The sequence below is a fragment of the Urocitellus parryii genome, chromosome 4, assembly GCF_045843805.1.
Source record: "Urocitellus parryii isolate mUroPar1 chromosome 4, mUroPar1.hap1, whole genome shotgun sequence".
Lineage (NCBI taxonomy): Eukaryota > Metazoa > Chordata > Mammalia > Rodentia > Sciuridae > Urocitellus > Urocitellus parryii.
This window is the reverse complement of record NC_135534.1, coordinates 184,785,821-184,804,751: the sequence shown is the minus strand read 5'-3', so window position 1 is coordinate 184,804,751 and position 18,931 is coordinate 184,785,821. Positions and strand designations below refer to the sequence as shown.

At 40.5% G+C, this 18,931-nt stretch overlaps 2 protein-coding genes across 2 annotated transcripts in view; both read right to left on the bottom strand.

Moving 5' to 3' along the window:
* Positions 1 to 438: 438 nt before the first annotated feature.
* Positions 439 to 3,663, bottom strand: Tal2 (TAL bHLH transcription factor 2). The gene has a single exon (XM_026414624.2). The coding sequence runs from the start codon at positions 3,661 to 3,663 to the stop codon at positions 3,337 to 3,339; it is 327 nt and encodes a 108-aa protein (XP_026270409.1). The 3' UTR covers positions 439 to 3,336.
* Positions 3,589 to 18,931, bottom strand: part of Fktn (fukutin) — a 99,465-nt gene continuing 84,122 nt past the window's right edge. The window contains exon 12 of the mRNA XM_026414596.2: positions 3,589 to 3,673. Within this exon, the coding sequence (XP_026270381.1) occupies positions 3,660 to 3,673 (14 nt within the window). The 3' untranslated portion in view covers positions 3,589 to 3,659. The remainder of the gene's footprint in view (positions 3,674 to 18,931) is intronic.

Sequence of the window (18,931 nt, the reverse complement as noted above, 5' to 3'; positions counted from 1 at the left end):
GTAAAGTCAAAAGTTGAAAATGGGGGCATGTTGTGTATCATCAAGTGGGCACACGCAACACACGTAGGGATTGTGAAAGGACAGGGGAAGGTATACTGTGGCTGCTCAGGTCTGGTTTGCAGGGGTGTGGCGTTTGCCTCAGTCTGAAGGTTTGGTAGCCAGGAAATGAGCTGAGCATGGTTGTGATTTGAGAAGTTAGGAAGCCTTGTGATAGGTGAGTGATGTGGGCAGGGGTGAGAGAAAGGAAGGGATGCCAGCTGATGCTGGATTTTTTTTCCTAGACTAAAGAGAATGGGACTGCTGTTGTCAAATCCAGGCCAGTGACTATAAAGATGGAGAGAGAGGATGGATATGCTTATTAAAAAGGAAAGAACAATTTCTTTTCTTAAATAATTTATTTGCAATAAATTAACAATTAAATAGCAAAATTATAATCAATGGTTAAGAACTCACAAAATGCATCAACAAATAGAAATCTTTGGTTGATACATCTACTCACATATCAAAAAGCACAATAATGCCAATTCAATAGAAAGTCATATGAAGAAGATTTCTGAATGCTTTTGAAAAAAGACGAGTATAATGATAAGGTGCTTGTTGATTTTGAAACTCTATATATTTGGTAGCTGGACAGGGCTGTGGAAAAGCTGGATGCAGGGCCACGAGACCTGGCTCTTTGCCCTGGGTTTCCAGTAACAGTCCATGTGACCTTTGAAAAGTCATTTCAAAAACCTTTGGACCTGTTTTCTCCCCTGTAAAATGAAGGAGTAGAATTAATCAAGCACATGGTCTATTTATATAGACCACTGGGCCTGTTTCTGAAGTTTCCAGTGTTATCCATAGCATACCAAACATTTACTTTCATTCGAATAATAGAGATGCACAGGTTAGACAATTTGTCTAAACTGTTTTTTTGTGCTCAAATGACTCATAAAAGGGTGTATCATCCAGGGACCTACCATGTGTTTGAACCATAATTTCTTATTACTGCAATTATCAACCCTTAAGTATAGACACCAAAGAAAGCACTAGAATGATTTTTTAATTAGGTTTCGTTCTCATGGATACCTTATCAAGGTTTTGGCCCACATGTAATTATAATTCTTTTTTTGGGGGGGCGGTACCAGGGATGGAACTCAGGGGCACTCAGCCACTCAGCCACATCCCTAGCCCTATTTTGTATTTTATTTAGAGATAGGGTCTCACTGAGTTGTTTAGCACCTCGCTTTTGTTGAGTCTGGCTTTGAACTCACAATCCTTCTGCCTCAGCCTCCTGAGCTGCTGGGATTACAGGCATGCACCACCATGCCCAGCTATAATTTTTTTTGACAGTTACTTTAATATAATACAAATTGATATACAAAAAGCCAAGCTGAGAAAATGAATATTTTAAGAAATGGATTACACAGAGTAATATTGTAAAGGTGTATTCATTTATCAAAGGATTTGCTGCAGAAAATCCTTAACAACCCCCCTCATGTAATAACTCAACCTCCTAATGTCTTTGCAGAATCTGTTACATTTCAGTGGAAAGACCCTCTTTGTCCACATAGCCTACAGCTCAGCAGTGGGAAAGTGAACTCATTCTGGGTAGAGGAACAAAATCCTATATTCAGGCACAGAAGTGCTCTGTGTTTTCCTTATCAATGTGCTAAAATGAAACTAATATAAAAAATATAGTTGAAAGTGTTGTTGAGAGATTAGGTAATGCTACTCAATTAATAACTGTCCTCAAAACTTTGAAATTGCCTGATAACTGGAGGACAAGCTGGAGTTCACCCAAGCTGGTGAGAAAGAAATGCACATTTGGGGGAAAGTCCCCTGTTCCTGCTTGTGTGTTTCCCTGAACTATACTGGAAATGTGCGGAGGTTTACCAAATGCAGGTTAAATAAAGAATCTAGAAGGAAACCTTACTGGTTCAAATAGACCCACGGGGCTGTAAGTACTAAGTCTATATAGAGCTAATAACATGTTGACCTTGCTACTTTGGGAAAATGAGATCACTGAGAGACTCACCCAGATTTCTTTTTATTGTCAAACCAAGAAGGCCTATTTCAACCTTTCATTTACAAAATTCTTTCTAGAGTGGCAGAAAGTTCAAATTCCTTTATTGTGTATACACTGGAAATTCCTAACCTCAAATCCATAGATTTCTTACCCCTGGTTCAAAAGACTTTAAAACCAAACCATGGACTAGAATTTTGGGGAAATAAAAAGTTCCAGAGATAATCCAATGACACTGTTTACATTTCTGGCCTCAACTACAGGATTTAATCTTTGAATCCAAGTGTCATCAGGTTCAGGATGACACTCAGTGATGAGTTCTATAAAATCCACACTATTTCATTGACTTGGGTACCACACCCACCCCCCAGAATAAGACTAAGCTAATGTTCCAAAGCAAAGAAGGCAAAGTACAAATTCATTTGTTCACCAGAGTCTGGCATTACATTTCTATTGTTTACTCTAAATGTTTTGTTTAAACTAAACTCTGTTAAATGAGTCATTAAATGGTAATGTTTGGATTTTCATAATTACAATAGAATTTCATGATTCTTAAGTCAGCAGGAACTCAGGCTGAATTAAAAGTTTTAATACCTGACTTGTGAAATAAAGGGTTTGCTAATTTATTTTAGCCAACTTTTTTTTTTTTAAATAAGAAAACTATGAACTCAACTCATAAATTATCAGGTCCTCCTGCTTTCATAGATAAACCCACTGCTTAACATTAGAGATATCATATGTATAAATGGCTCAATATAAGTAAAACTCACATTTCTATAGCATTTAAAGGATACAACACTCTTCCACATCTATGCAATCTTCACTCCTCGGGGAGTTTTTTTCCATGTCTCCCAAGTTGGTTCTTCAGGGACTTTCTTTTCATACACCAATCTTAAAATTTATTTTGTTTGTCCTTGACCACATATGTCTCATTCTTCAAAAACAAGTTTTTAAATATGTTGTGAGGGAAACATATTCTGCTCATTCATCTGAGATCCATGATGAGAAAACTTCTTTCTTATTACTGAATACATTGAGTAAAACAGGGATTTTTAAATTCATGATTTTTTTTTCAAACATCTTATACAGAACCTGAATTTGTAAAACAGACAGAAGGCAGGGTTTGGCCTGAAGTCTTGGGGGCCATGGGCTCCAGGGATACATTCCTTGTGGCCTCCTTTCAGCTCCCTGCAGCTCTGTCAGCCACCTCCCATGAGGCTCAATTCATGCCTCACAAGTCATTCATCCAGTGGACTCTGGAACATGCATAAGGCTGTTCACAGCAGTGACTTCTGACAAGTGCTGCCTGGGTGATGACAGCTGAAGCCATACTATGGAAGGTGGTGGTCTGGGCCAGGTGAAGAAACACAGTAATCATCAAGGAGACTCCTGTTCTCCAGGCCAGGCAGGTGGGGTCCTTGGGGGAAGAGCCCCAGAATGTTTCCCTGAGCAGCCACTCCTGCTTGCTGTAGGCTTTGCTCCCCCAAGACCTTGACCAAGAAGTTGATATACCTCATTGCCAGGCGAAGTGTTTCATTTTTGCTCAGCTTTTTGTCTGGAGGGTGAGTGGGAATGAGCTTCCTCAGCTTAGCAAAGGCACTGTTGACATTTTGCTGCCTCCACCGCTCCCTGGTATTTGTGAAGATCTTCCTGGTCATGTCTGAGTTCCTGAGATGGGAAAGAGAAAAGGCGCTGTGAGCAGATACCTTGTAAGAGGACTGGTGGGTATCACATGTCCTGCCATGTTAGATCTTCTCCACTTAGATATTGGGAAGTTCATTTTCTTATTTTTAGGTTTTTAGAATGTCCTTTTTTTTGTACTGGGAATTGAACCCAGAGGCACTTTAACACTAAGCTACATCTCTAGTGATTTATTATTATTATTATTATTTTGAGACAAGGTCACACCAAGTTGCTTAGGGACTTGCAAAGTTGCTGAGGCTGGCCTAGAACTTGTAATCCTCCTGCCTCAGCTTTCTGAGTCACTAGGATTATAGGCATGCACCACCATACCCGGCTAGAATCTTCCTTTTAATATGAGAAGAAAGGGCAGGGAAAGAACAATGTCCTTCATACTTTTTCTCTCTGTCTGATTCGAAGCCCCCAATTAAAAGATTGCTTTATTCCAGTACTTCCTTAGTCCCTTTACTTCCTTTATAACAAACTCTTCTTAATTATCAGTCAGGCATAGTATAGGATTGAGTACACATGTGAGTATAATATATATTTGTGTATACATATATGTATATCTGTATCTGTATATTCATAATACACAATTGATTTATGCCCAACTCTCTCTCTATATATAGTATAGTTACTGTATAATATACTATATTATATATTTATATTATATAGCATACTGTATATACATATATAAATCCTAGATAGAGAGTTGGGTATGAATCAACTGTGTATTATGAATTTTTGCAAGAAAGAAAGAGTTATGATCTCTGATTTTGTAAATATATTGAAATATGGACTGGAGAAGATAGGATAGCTCTCCTGCTAGTAGCAGATCTCACCGAGAGGATTTGGCTTCACTCTGCAAGAGCTAAAATGTTGAAACTATATTACATTTGGAGAAGAGCAGAGTGAGGAATGGCCTCGACACCCTGTTGTATGAAGAACAGAAGTGAGGATGTTTAGCATGACAACAATGAAACGACAAGAGGCAGGTAAGGATGACCTTTTGGCACACGTGCTATAGAAGACACCTGGGCTTCTTGGATGACCTTTCCAACAGTAGGAGAGTTGTTTATCATCATATGTTGCCAAATCTTATTTTGTCACCATTAACCCTTAGCAGTGTGGGCCCCCTTTTTCCAGGTGGCTTGGATTAACATGTATTAATGGGAACTTTCAGCATACATTGGCAAACAAGCCAAAGCCCAGCCTCAAGCAGTTGAGTGCTCCTGGCTCACTGCTATCAGCCTTCAGCCTCAGCTCCCCTGAGCATTGGGCCTCCTCTTATTCCTCCAAAGGAAAATATATATTGCTAACTCTATCCTTTTACACATGTCATTTTCTCTTCCATGAATTCTCTCCCCATACTCTCCTTAGCTATTTCTACACATTCTTTAAATAGATGCTCTGTTCTTCCCTTTCTACCAAGGCCTGACTATATAGGAGTCTTCAGGCAGAGTACAATACTCTCTCCAGATGCTGGGCAGTGACACTGGACTGTAGCTACTTGTCAGCCTCACTATCACTAGGACAAACAACCATCCTCTACAGTGTAAAGTACTGTGTTGGCAGATTTTTTTTTAGATATTAAGTGTTTAATAAATGGCATGAAATATTTGACACTTCATTATAAAACAGGCTTTTCATGGATGTGGCTCAGTGGTAGAGTGCTGGCCAAGCATTAATGAAGCCCTATGTTTGATCCCTAGTACTGAAAAAAAAAAAATGCTTTGCATTAGATGATTTTGCCAACTGTAGGCTAATGTAATTATTCTGAGCATGTTTAACGTACAGGCTAAGTTATGTTTGCTAAGATAGGTATATTAAATGCATTTTCATTTTACAATTTACAGTAAGGTTTATCAGGATGTAATCCCATTGTAAGTTGAGAAACAGCTGTCTGGTACCTTAGCAGCTGGCTGCCTGTGTTGAGATGAGAGAAGGAAACACAGGCTCTGTAGGACAGAAACAACACCTAACTAGGCACTCTAGTGAGCTTTCAGGCAGGCCATGTCTTCTAAAACTGATGGGCTGGGGGTGGGGGGTGGGGGGGAACCAGGTGATCCCCAAGGTCTCTTTCTGTTCTGAAATACCACAATGTACAATGCCCATTACCTTTTGTCTAACCTAAGTAGTTCTGAACATTCCAGTCTTTGGTTTTACAATAAAAATATGAGTGTTGTCAGAACTATACGCTGACTATACTTAAAACAGGAAAGTTTGAACCCAAATCAAGGGAATTTTAAGACAGAAAGAAAACTATCAAGTTTTGTTCATACTGAAACTGACCAGGAGCAAAGTTACTTTCTAGCTTCTCTTGTGCAAAGAGTTTAGCTCATTCACGGAGTCAACTCTAATTCCATGGGGGGTCTTCTTTCAAGCTGGGAGGAAAAAAGATTAGCCAGGATAAACTGACTGCGGTGTTCTCTTCTAAGTGTGTGAGATCCTATTGTACTAGAAGCAGACAGAAGAAATAGAAAGAAGAGAAGACAGGCTTCTAAAATGCAGCCTGCCATCCTAGGGGTGCTTGATAATTACTTGTTGATTTATCCTCAAGTGTATTACTCTCCTTCTCCACAGGGGAAATAGAAATCAGTGATTTAACAAGCTGGAAAAGCTCAAAGTAGAGGTCACTGGAAAATGACTGAAGTACTTTTTAAATCAAAGGAAAATTGCATTTAGTGTTTTTCCAGTTGCAAGGACTGATTGCTGCTAATCTTGATTTCAGAGTAATGTAAGAGCTAAAATACACACACACATACACACACACACACACACACACAGCCCAGATGCCACAGAATCAGAGAACATTTCACAGATGCTGAAACAAGGGTGAGTATTTAGGTCACACAGGAAATCAATGGCAGGGCCCCGAAATCCAAGCCTGGGTATTCATACATTGTGTCACCACTGAGGACTCCCACTAAGGTTCACAACCTTGTTTTGTTCCATGGACCTTTCTGGCAGTCTGGGGAAGCTTAAGGACACAATTCTCTCAGAACAGTTATTTTAAACATATAAAATATAAAGTCTTCAGCTCCCTTCTCAGAATAGTGATTTTAAATGTACATAGAAAATAGTTATGCTTAGTAGTTATGAAAACACAATTAAAATGAATATGATAATATATGTGCTTCATTTTAACACTTAAATAACTAGACTTACAACCATAATTTCTAAGAAATATGTTTATAAATATTTGTCTAAAGATCTGCAACATTTGTGATGTGAGATGCAAGTATCTATGATTCTATTGGTGACAAATTCTTTGTATTACATTATCTCAATATAATACTGTATTACTCTATTGCATTTTAAATTATAATATTTTAATAACTTCTAAGTATAATTGGTTATTTTTGTCTATGTATTTTTAACTTATGAATTTAAAATTGTTATTTTTGAGAAGGGAACCAAAAGTTTTTTACTTTCTTTATTTAAAAACATGCTGGGGAGCTGGGGATATAGTTCAGTTGGTGAGTGCTTGTCTTGCATGCACAAGGCCCTAGGTTCAATCCCCCACACAGCAAAAAAATAAATAAAACCATGTTAATAGTGGGACATGCCTATAATCCCAGCGGCTCAGGAGGCTGAGGCAAGAGGATCACGGGTTCAAAGCCAGCCTCAGCAAAAGCAAGGCTTACTAAGCAAATCAGTGAGAACCTGTCTCTAAATAAAATACAAAATAGGGCTAGGGATGTGGCTCAGTGGCCAAGTGTCCCTGAGTTCAATCCCTGGTATCCCAATAAATAAATTAACAAATAAATAAAAGTAAAACCATGCTAATACTATTGTACTCTATTACCCATATCCATAAATAAAGAAAATGCTATATATAAAGGTTAATGGAAATAAAGATATACTTTTTCCCCATCCAAATTCACAGAACCCTGAATTCTTTTATCTGTATCTCTCTGGGTGGGTAGGGGTTGTGGACCCCAGTTAAGAATGTGTGGACTGGAGGAATGTTATGACAAACACTATGGAAATGGATGTGTACAAACTATACCATCACCACTCAAGGGAACACATTACTGGAGAAAAGAGTGACAATTACACCTCCAGAGAAGGTGACAAATGCCATCAACAGGAGCTGCTGCTCCTTGGTGCCAGGTTTCTGGACAAAAAGCCCAGGTCAACTAGAAAGGATGCAGGAAGGGTCAGCAGCTCACATTTGTATGAGGTCCTGTTCCAAGCTTTTCATATGACTTTTCGATTTCTTTTACTACATTTGTTGGGTGTATTTGTTTCTTTTTTCATCTTTCTCTTTCTCTTGAAAGTAAGTGAAAACACTGGCCAGGAAGAAAGAGATGAAGGATGGTTTGTTAGGTGAAAGAGAGGTGCCTCAACTCCAACACTAGGCACAGTTCTGCCTTTTGTAGAAGTAATGCATGCATATTTAAGCAAAAAGTCCAAGTACACAAGTGCATGAAGTAAAACATAAAAGGCTCCCTACCTGCTTACCTAGCTAATAGGTCTCACTCCCTAGCCACAGCCAGTTTAATGTACATATTTCATGCACACTACACATACACACACATTTTTAAAAATCACTATTCATACCATATTTGATTCATACCTTACTTAATTAAAAAACTTCACATGAAATACTGAATCAGTACACATATCATGAATACTGCTCATTGGGAAGAGCCCTAAAGCAGACACGCTTAGCCAAGGCTATGCACTGGGGGAGCCGCCAGTTCAAAGGTGCACTCTACACCTGTGCGTTGCAGCTCTGATAGACCTAAAGTAGCCTACCCTGCTCTTTCCGCCCATCCTGCTGCCCTTGGACGCTTCATTTCCTGGCTTTTCTTTTCTTTTAAAATTACCTTTTGTTTCTCCGCAAATCACTGCCCTTCCTAATGAGTATTTCAGGAGTTCAGGAAAGAATCTCGTGGTTGAAGTTTCACATCCAGGGTGGATCACCGAGCCTCATGAGCTATCTAAATATCTTGGGAGACGCACCTGGGGACTGGGGGCATGTCCCCCACACCTCGTAGGAAGCCGAAGCAGCTATATCAACACCCGTTGGGGGACCAAACTGATTCTCCGGATGCCGTGCCAGTCCCTATACCCCCGAAAAGTCCGCAGGTCTTCCTAGTAGTCACCTTGGTGTCGGTTACCAAGTCGCCCCCACGTCTCTGCCCTCCCGGGCAAATGGGGCTCCGATGACCAAGCGAGGGACCTGCGGGTCCACAAACCTGAGCCGGGCGGCGCCCACGTCCTCCAGGAGTAGACGCACCTTCTTGGCAAGAATCGGGAGCCGGCACCTTCGCCTTCGCTGTTGCTGTTGCCAGTCGTGTGCGCCCTCGCCTGGTCGCCGGCCTCTGCTGCCGCCTTTATAGGACACCGCCTTTGTCTCGCGGGGCGCCCGGGCCCCTTCCCGCTAGGGTCTCCCGCCGGTTCCTCCCCACTTCTGGAGCCCTGGATTCTTGGGACCAGTTCTCCCGACCAGTTCTCTCTGCTTTACTTAAAGCGTGTTAGGGAGCGGTCAGGGGGTGCTGCTTACTAAGCTCCCTTCCAAACAAGGACAAACATTCTGGTAAAGTTCTTATCCGTTGTTACTTCAAGATCCAGGGAGTGTGGACTCCCAGGAACCACCTGTTTTAGGGTTATGTGGGGGAAAAACAGATTTTAGCCCATAACCCAGGCCCTCTAAATCAGGATTTGGGTAGGTGGAGTCTGCAACTTGCATTTTACTAAGTACCCCAAAGTTTAACAATCATTGCACTGGACAGATTCCTGGAATAATTTGTCCCAGTTTCCACCTTGCAGAACACAGGATTTGGTTATTTCAGGGATGGAAGGGTCTCCTAGCTGTCGTCCTGTTTCTGCACTTGCCTCCTTCATAGGCTCTCCTGCATCACTTATGAAATCCCCTCAGGTACCAGTCACTTGTTTGCTCAAAACACTTGGATGGCTTTCCATTTCATTCCCAGTTAGACAAAACCTTTAAGTGGCCCCCAAGATGCCCTTTATCCTCTTCTGAGCTATCTTCTCTCCCTGGGGTTCATTCAGTTCCAGCATTCTGGCTTCTTCCTTGTGTCAAGAACACACCAGACACCCTCTTGTCCTAGGGCCTTCATGCTGCCCTTGGACAGCCCTGCCTGAAACACTCTTTCTGGAAGTTATCCACATGATTCCTTTACCTCCTCTTATTTATCCAAAAAGTTATTCTTCAGAGCCTACAATGAGTCAGGCCCCAGTCTAGATGCTGGGGACAAAACTCCAAACAAAATCAGATAAATCCCTGCCCTCAAGGAGACATTCTTTAGGTCTTCACTCAGATCTTACCTTCTCAGTGAAGAGTTTCTAACCACAGTATCTAAAATCGTACCCACACACAGACTGCATCATTCTGCCTGCTGTATTCTTCTTGCTCAACCTTACTCAGTAATATTTACTTATTTGTCTTCTCTCTGTCTTTTCTGCACCCTGTCTACCCCACTGATGAACATCAAGTATTAGTTGCTTGCTAAATCAACAAGTATAAAATTTCTAGGCATTACTTTCTCTGAAGGACCCAGTATGGGATTTGGTACAATAAATGTAGAAATGCAATACAGCTTGGTGTGTAAGAGCAAAGTACTCTGGAATTGCATTACCTGGCTTAAAATGCCTTGTCTATTCATATGTGTGATCCTAGGCAAATTTATAACCTCTCCCTGCCTCAGTTTGCTCATCTGTAAAATGTGTACAATGATAGGACTATGGAGATCAAATGAAAACAAAACAAAACAAAACAACAACCAGGGGCTGGGGATGTGGCTCAAGTGGTAGCGTGCTTGCCTGGCATGCGTGCGGCCCGGGTTCGATCTTCAGCACTACATACAAACAAAGATGTTGTGTCCTCTGAAAACTAAAAAATAAATATTAAAATTCTCTCTCTCTCTCTCTCTGTCTCTCTCTCTCTCTTTAAAAAAAAAAAAACAACCAGGTAAGATGATAAGCACAAGGTCTATCACATAGCACAATTTTTTAAATTGTAGTTGATTGTATTATTGTTATAACTATACATTGGCTCCCTACAAGATTATACAGTTCCATCCACTGCCATGTGACTAACAGTGGCTCCCTGTAGGTGGAAGGTATATACTTCCCTGCCCCATTGCCAGGCTTGGCCAAGTGACTTTCATCAGCCAATGGAATAGAACAGATTTGATATATGCCATGTTGGAGCAGAAGCTTTAGCAGGAGTGATTGGGTCCAGCCAACCCAGGTGCCATATGAACATACTCAAAGCCAATCATAGCCTTTATATAATATGAGTGTGAAATAAATGTTGTTGTAAGCCACTGAGACTTTGGGAATGTTTGTGACACCCCACCCTACCCAAACAAAACAGTATGGTTTTATTACAAGTCAAAAAGCTATTGTTTGAATTGCTAAGTTCTGGGTTGGAACAGGAAGGAGAAGAAAGCTGTATATCTGCCTTCAAAAAGTTCATGATCTTGGGGAGAAAGACGGCATGACAAATAGACCAAATACAAGACAGACAGTTATGGGTTCCAGAGAATGTGGAATTAGAGTTAGAAAGAGAGAGCAAAGGATTCTGATTAGAGGGAGGATCAGAGGTACTTGTGAGAGGAATGGCATTTAAACTAGGCCTGAAGCAAGACTGGTTCTGACATTTGTGAGATTCAGGACAAAGTTACAAATGCAGACTACAGGCCCATTCCTATCCATTTTTTCTCCTCTACCCCAAGCTGAGTTCTGTTCTGTGAAGGGCATTGTGCATAAAAAGTAGACTTCCACCCATCATGGACCTTATGCAGGTCCTGAAATTGGGCTCAGGGCCACTTGAACAGAAATTCATGGGTCCCAGATATCCAGAGTGTGGTCTAGAAGGTGGGGCATGGCCACTTGAAGAGTCCAGAGCAGGGCCATTTAAAGCACACCCAAGGCAAGGCCTAGGTGCTTGGGTTCCTCAGTGAAGGTTGGTCAAGTCTGGTTGGGAAATTACAAATGTAGGAGTGGAGGACAGGAACACAACTGTGTGCTGTGAACATGGGAATAATACATATAGCTACAGGTTAAAAGACTCATTCTGGTGGCAGTATAGAGAATGGATTAGAGTGGACTGAAGAGAATAAACTGGTCAATTTGTGTGTAGAAACATAATCTAACATTTGCAGTAAACATCCCTGACTTGCTCTTTTTTTTCTGCCCTTCTGTTTTCTTTGTGTATGGTGGAAGGGGGATCACAGTGTCACAGTGCCTATGCTTTTTCTATCCTATCCTATTCAATCACAATTCTGCTGGAGTACATGTTAGATTTTAAACCAAGAACCAATATTACACTTCATTTTATTTCACTTTTTTAGATGTTGATGGACCTTTATATTATTTATATGCAATGCTGAGAATCAAACCTAGTGCCCCACACATGCTAGGCAAGCACTCTGCCACTGAGCCAAAACCCCAGCCCTACACTTCATTTTAGGCAAAAACTATGAGATGATATATTTTCTCAATGGCATATTTTACAGTTATGAACTAGAATTGTGGCAAGTGGGCAGAAAGATTGGAAATGATGTATGATGCTAAATGAAACAATGAGCTGTAAAATAAAATCTGGGCTAGTGGACAAGGACTGAGAGAAAGGACAGTGCTACCGAAAAAGGAGCACTATTGCATCGGCACACTGGAACCAGGGTTGACTTTTTTTCGTGAAAGCTTCTTAAATGTTATTGTTGGCTTTATACTTTTAGAAACAGTTTTGGTGCATAATTCCACTAGCAGTGACCCTTCAGAGTGATGGGCCATTCCCAGCCCCATCTCCCAGTGTGGGGAGAATTTAGGGGCTAGGTCCTGCAGGGGAAGAGGTTGAAGTAGGAATTTACATAATCCGATTATTGAGGGATTAGGTTTGGGCAGCTAAACGCCTCTATGTGCTTGAGCTAAAACCCTTACTATTCATGGCTCTCTCTGCCCCCTGGAGAGACTGCACCTGCGAGCTCCTGGGGAGGGAACAGGGAACTGGGGAGGGAAGGGCAGGTCCCTCCAAGAATTTGGGTGCTGTCAGGCTCTCTGGTTCTGCTGCTTTAATTGATCTGTCTGGATTAGCCTGTGAACACTGGTCCTCTAGTCCTTTATGCAGGGTTGTCAGCTTCAGGGAAGACCAAACCTGGAAATTTCAGAAGGGATATCTGCCAGCCTAGGTGGGTGTGGTCATTTTGGCTAGTAGTCAAGCATAAGCCTTATCCAATCTTAAAACTCCCTTCTTGTCCCCTGCCCCTTCTAAAGTTTCCCCCATTTCTCAATCCACAATTCTGTGTATCAACCTCAATGCATTCATACATATCTGCATTTATACAGTTATCTATCCATCCTGTCTTTCTTCCATTTACGTGAATCCAACAATATAAACTAACTGGTTCTTGATATTTAATTTATTTAATTGATATTTTATTTTACTAGTACTAGTGAAATAGTTTTACTTGATGTATTCTATCTCTTAAATCAGTTTGATACTTTGATATATAAATTTTGACATTTTTAGATTCATTGTTATATAGCTATTCAATTTTTAAAAATCTGAATTTTATTAACTTTTTCTCATTATGTGTTTATAATTTCTCTCTCTGCTTAGTTTTGTAGATGTTTGTCCGTTTTATGGCTTTTTAAAAATCCTGGCTCTAGGGCTGGGGTTTGTGGCTCATTGGTAGAGCACTTGCCTAGCATGCAAGACACTGGGTTCGACTCTCAGCACCACATATAAATAAGTAAATAAATAAAGGCCCATCAACAACTAATAAAAATATTTTTAAAAATCCTGATTGTAAGATTTATTTATCATTTTTACGATTTTCTAATGCATTAATTTCTACTAATCTTCATTAAATCTGTTCTTATTTACTTATGTTTATTTTACTGCTCTCTACCTTCCATTCTTGGGTTAAATCTTGTTTTTACTATTTCTTCTTTATTAATAAAAGCATTCCAGGTATGAACTTTCTCCTGATAGACTTTGGGCAATATTAGTGTTTTGGTTTGCATTATCATTGCCATTAATTCCTAAAGTCTGATGTCTATTTTTTTTTGTTTTAGAAAGTGTTTTTAAAATTTCCTTATTGTTGTATTTTTGGCAGCTACTTGCTATTAATTTCTAATCTTACTGGAGTGTTGTCAAAGATGATGCAGTATGATTTTTTGCTTTGAAATATTTATTGAAATTTTTCCCTCTTGTAGAACTATGATCTGCTTATATAAATACTTCAGAGGTACTAGAAAAGGAGGTTATATTCCCTATTTAAAAGGTAAAATGTTTTTGTACATATCCATTAAGTCACTCTTCTATATTCTTGGAAGTTTGGGTCTATTTGATCTATTAAAAGAGAGTATGTGAAAATCCCCCTCTACTATTTTGTGTCTGTTCCTTTTTGTTTTTGCAGAAGTGTTTGCTTTAGATCTTTTTATCTTTTGATGTTCTGCTTTTGAGGCATAAAGACTCACAGAAGTTTAGTTAAGTTAGAAAAATATACCTATGTCAGTATATAATCACCCTCTTTGTCTTTGTTATGAATTTCATTATACTAATATTACACCCCAGTTTTTAAGTTTGCTTTTTTAAAATTAAACTATGCCCATTCTTTTACAGTTTATTAGTCCAGAGAGGGGTGGCTCTTGGTATGAAATTATTTTGGTAAATTTAAATTCCTTTTACTTTTTTTTTGGTACTGGGCATTGAACTCAGGGTCACATCCCCAGAGCTATTTTGTATTTCATTTATAGACAGGGTCTCATTGAGTTGCTTAATGCCTCGCCATTGCTACTGAGGCTGGCTTTGAACTTTAGATCTTCCTGCCTCAGCCTTCAATCTGCTGGGATTACAGGTGTGTGTCACTGTGCCTATCCCACTCCTTTTACTTTTTTCCCTCCCCAAAATGCCTCCATCTCCAAGATCAATTTTTCAAAACTTCATTTTACTTTACTTGCTACATTGCAAACTTCAGGAGAGCAAGGATTTCAGTTTCGGCAATCACTAGATCCCAGGACCCTATGCTGTCTTACATGTAAACTGCTTCAGAAGACAACTGTTCAATAATTCAAGGAAGCTCTGGCTTTTTTCTGCAAAGAGCTGCTTCCAGCCTGTCCTACTTTCTGTCAGCAGATACATAACTTCTTTCTGTGAGATGACTGTTTTCAAGGCCACTAAAGAGGTTTTTTGGTGATTGCTTGTTTTTTGGCTGCTAAATGGAGGGGGCAAGAAAGGGCACTAGGGGGACTAATTTGGAGGCCTGACAGGAATGATGGCTTGACTTAGGCAGGTGGCACTGAGCACCAAATGTGGGCCAGAAGCCTCATTCTCTACCTTCCATTATTTAACCCTAAGTATTAAATGTTTTGCTAGACATTTCACTCAAGTTTTCTCATTTAATATAAGAAATTATATATATGATTTACACAATGAGTTATCATTGTAGTTAGAATAAAATATTGCTCCCAAACAAGTTAGGTACTAAAGCATATACTCAAAGAAACAAAGCTTGGGCTTACAGCTGACTCAGTTTCACTAGTGGTTCTTAGACATCTTTCTATAGCAGCAGAGACTGCAAAGTCTTACAAATGTTACTGCTACTCCATTCCGAGTCCACAGGGCAACTTAGTGATTAGTTCACAACCTTGGGCTCTTCCTGCCTCTTCCCATTCCAACATCCCTTAAATAATACAATTGCCAAGCAAGTAGCTGCAGGTGAAAGCAGGTGACACTGAAGACCAGGACATTTGGAAGTGACAAGAACACTGACATGGTCCACATCTCTGGGATGTGGGAGGGGAGTTGGAGGGTGAGATCTATTGCTTTCTCTCATAAGGAAAAAGAGATTTGCTTGTTTTATCATTTTCAGAAGTCCCTGAGGTTATTCCTTAGTCGTCACACCAAAGTAGAGAGTCTAGAACCAGCAGGCCAGAGTCTCTAATATATCCTTCTGAGCCTGCTTACTATAAAATAGGAATAATAAATATTCATTAATTTTCCATGGATTGAGTAAGATATTAAGAAGAACCAAGCTGGGTGTGGTGGTGCATTGCCTACAATCCCAGTGGCTCGGGAGCTGAGGCAGGAGGATCATAAGTTCAAAGCCAGCCTCAGCAACTTAATGAGGCCCTAAGCAAATCAGTGAGACCCTGTCTCTACATAAAAATTTAAAAGGGGGTGGGGATGTGGCTCAGTAGTTAAGTGCCCCTGGGTTCAATTCCCAGTGCCAAAAAGAAAAAAAGAAATGCCAATGGTACTTAAGAGAAGACCTTTGACTAGGTTTTGGAAGCAGACTGACTGGTATTCCCCCTACTCTGATACCAGTTGTCTTCTTGGGCAAATTACTTAACTTCTCCCAGTCTCAATTTTCTCAGTAATAAATTGTAAACAAGAACAATTTGTTATTGTGAAGACTCAGTGAGCTAATGTACGTAAACTTAGTAATTTGGAGTAAATACTATGATAGGAATAGGCTTCTAATTAAACTATCTTTAATATCAGAAAAAAATTTATCCAAAAACTACTTGGGGAAATAAAAATATATGCCTCTAATTTCCTCCAAAGGGCACTTTCAATTGCTTTTTCATCTGCTCAATCTAGTATTCTGGCTCCCATTTATTTTCTTGGAGTTACTTTCATCCTGTGCTGCAAAAAAGCAGTTATTTATTTCTTCTCAGTTTTTGGAGCAAACAAAGCCCAGAACTGGATGAGGGAGATGTCAGAGGGGAAAGAAAAGCTTCGCTTGATCATCTGGCCTTTCTTTTACAATTTACATCCACTTCCCAGCACCCTGGGCCCAGGGCCCCTTAGTAACATGCACACCACACAAACATATTTCTTCTCTAACAACACCTGGTGTTGAGGCCAGCCGGGTATTTCTGTCCAGAGCAAATGTTGACCATTGAAACATAAAATGCACCACATAACTGCCTCAAGTAGACATTTCTTCCCATAGTTACCAGAGGGACACATAGCACTGGGTGTGCCCAGCTGCTGACTTCTCAAGACCAGGCTGGCTTGGCCTTGACTTTGTAGGCTTGGGGGCTGTGAGTGCTTCTATTTTGAGGCAATAAACCCAAGGACAGTGGGGAAAATAAGAAGTGGGTGGGTTGGGCAGGACCAGATACTAGAGAACAGAAAAGTGTAAGCTAGACTCCCTTTCCCCTCTTTATTCTCTGGTCTTTGTATAAGGGAGATGACTCATCAATGGGTCCCCTAGATGAGGATTTAGATGTTCTGTGGGCAGCAGATAAAAGTGCAGCCTACTTGCAGAAAGTAAATTCATTGAATATTCTCCATAAAGTCAATACTGCCAGGCTTATCAGCTGTCCTCATTTTCCACTCAGCCCTCTGGGGACCAGACTTGAAAATAAAGGGCACAGCTCCAGGGGCTGAGAGTGGAGGTGCCTGATTGGGCTGGGGAGGGGCCTCTTCCCCCCTGAGCTATATTTCAGGCAGGTGTGGGAAATCTGCCAGGCTCAAGCCTCCCAGAGCCCTCAGCTTCCCAGACTGACAAATCCCAAACCAAACATACACGCCTAGGAGGGATGAAGGAATCACCCCCTTATCCCTCAAATCCAGCAGATGTTTTCAGGGAGCTTCTTAGGAAAATTAGAAGATGTCACTTTTATTTCAACCTACAAAACAAAACCTACAGAGGAAAACTTGTTTTCTGATCACTGTTCTCACGTTTGATTCACATAACACAGATACTTCTGCACTACCCAAGTGTACATCCATCTTTTTGGCTAGTAGGGATTTGGTTTCTTTGTACATTGTTTGAAATGAACAGGTTGTCAGCTGGGGTTTCAGACCCATTTCTGAGACTCAAACTGTAGCTGAACCAGGGTGGTTTAACTAAATACAACCTGTGCCTGTGTCCCCTTCCACTCACCTTATGGTCTCCGCAGGGTAACCTAGGCCTTGTCAGCCAACAGCACCTACTTTAGCTTTCTGGGTCAGGCAGCAGAATCTCAGGCTTAGAAGAAATGGGGAAGGATGTCTCTCTGATATGTGGATACTAACACACTACAAGGCAGGGGAATAGAAGTTCAGTGGATTAGACAAAGGAGAAGGAAGGGAAGGGAGGAGGATAGGAATAGGGAAGACAGTGGGTGGAATGAATCTGACATAACTTTCCCATGCACATATATGAATACACCAGAGTGAATCTCTACATCATGTACAACCACAAGACTGGGATCCTAGTTAGAATAAGATAAACTCCATATTTGTTTTGTTTTATTTATTTTTTTACATACATGACAGTAGTGGAAATTTGTTTTAAATTGTTAAAATTGACTCTACTGTCATGCAAAACTAAAAAGAACAAATTAAAAACAAAGAATGTTTTAGGTCACTCCTAGTTTAACTTTGGAATCTCATATTTGTACGAATCAAATTTCCTTTGATTCCCTAAGCAACTCATTAGAAACTGGTTTTCAATAAATTATTTGCTTTTATTTATTTGTTTATTTATTTGGGGGTACTAGGATTAAACGCAGGGGCACTTGACTGGAGGCTGGCTTTGAACTTAAGACCTCCTGCCTCAGCCTCTGGGGCCGCTGGGATTACAGGCATGCTCTATTGTGCCCGGCTTATTTGCTTTTGTTTAGAAGAAAAAAGAAAGAAAAAAGAAATGGGAAGAAGGAAAACAAGATGAACTTGGCCTGCTGATTTAGTATGGACCAGAAAGCCAGTGGAGTCCCAAGCCTTTTTATAGAAATAAAAGTTAGGGTAGGGGGAATGAGGTTAGTTGTTAACATAAGATGCCCTCTTGGTATAACTAGAGCAATACCTCTGTCTCCCTGTGTGCTGGGGATCAAACCTAGGGTGTCACGCATGCTTCTTTTCTGTGGACTGAAGCAACGCTCTAGAGTCCTACTTCCTAGATCACCACCAGAGTGCTCCCTGTCCACCTGGTTGTGAACACTTTCTGACCCTGGGCTCCTGGTATATGTGACTGGCACTGACCGGATATTTCTATAAGTGACCTTACCTGAGCCAACTAGGTGTCAATGCCCACATAGGGTTCTTGTCTCTGGGATCAGTTTCAGCAAGGTTGATTCTCCCACATCCCTGCTCGGCCTTGAAGGGGCTTCATGAATGTTTGTGGAACTTCAGCCTTTAGTCCAGTTCCAGTGAGTAGTAAGAAAATGCTGTAAGCTTCGTGTGTCTATTTACATCTCTTTTCTATTTACTCTTATCCAAACTTCGAAGTCGGTGATTCAGTCCACACACGAGCTGCTCCTTGCCCATTC

Coding starts and splice junctions, on each gene's coding strand:
- Tal2 (XM_026414624.2), bottom strand. CDS start 3,663: ATGACCAGGAAGATCTTCACAAATACCAGGGAGCGGTGGAGGCAGCAA.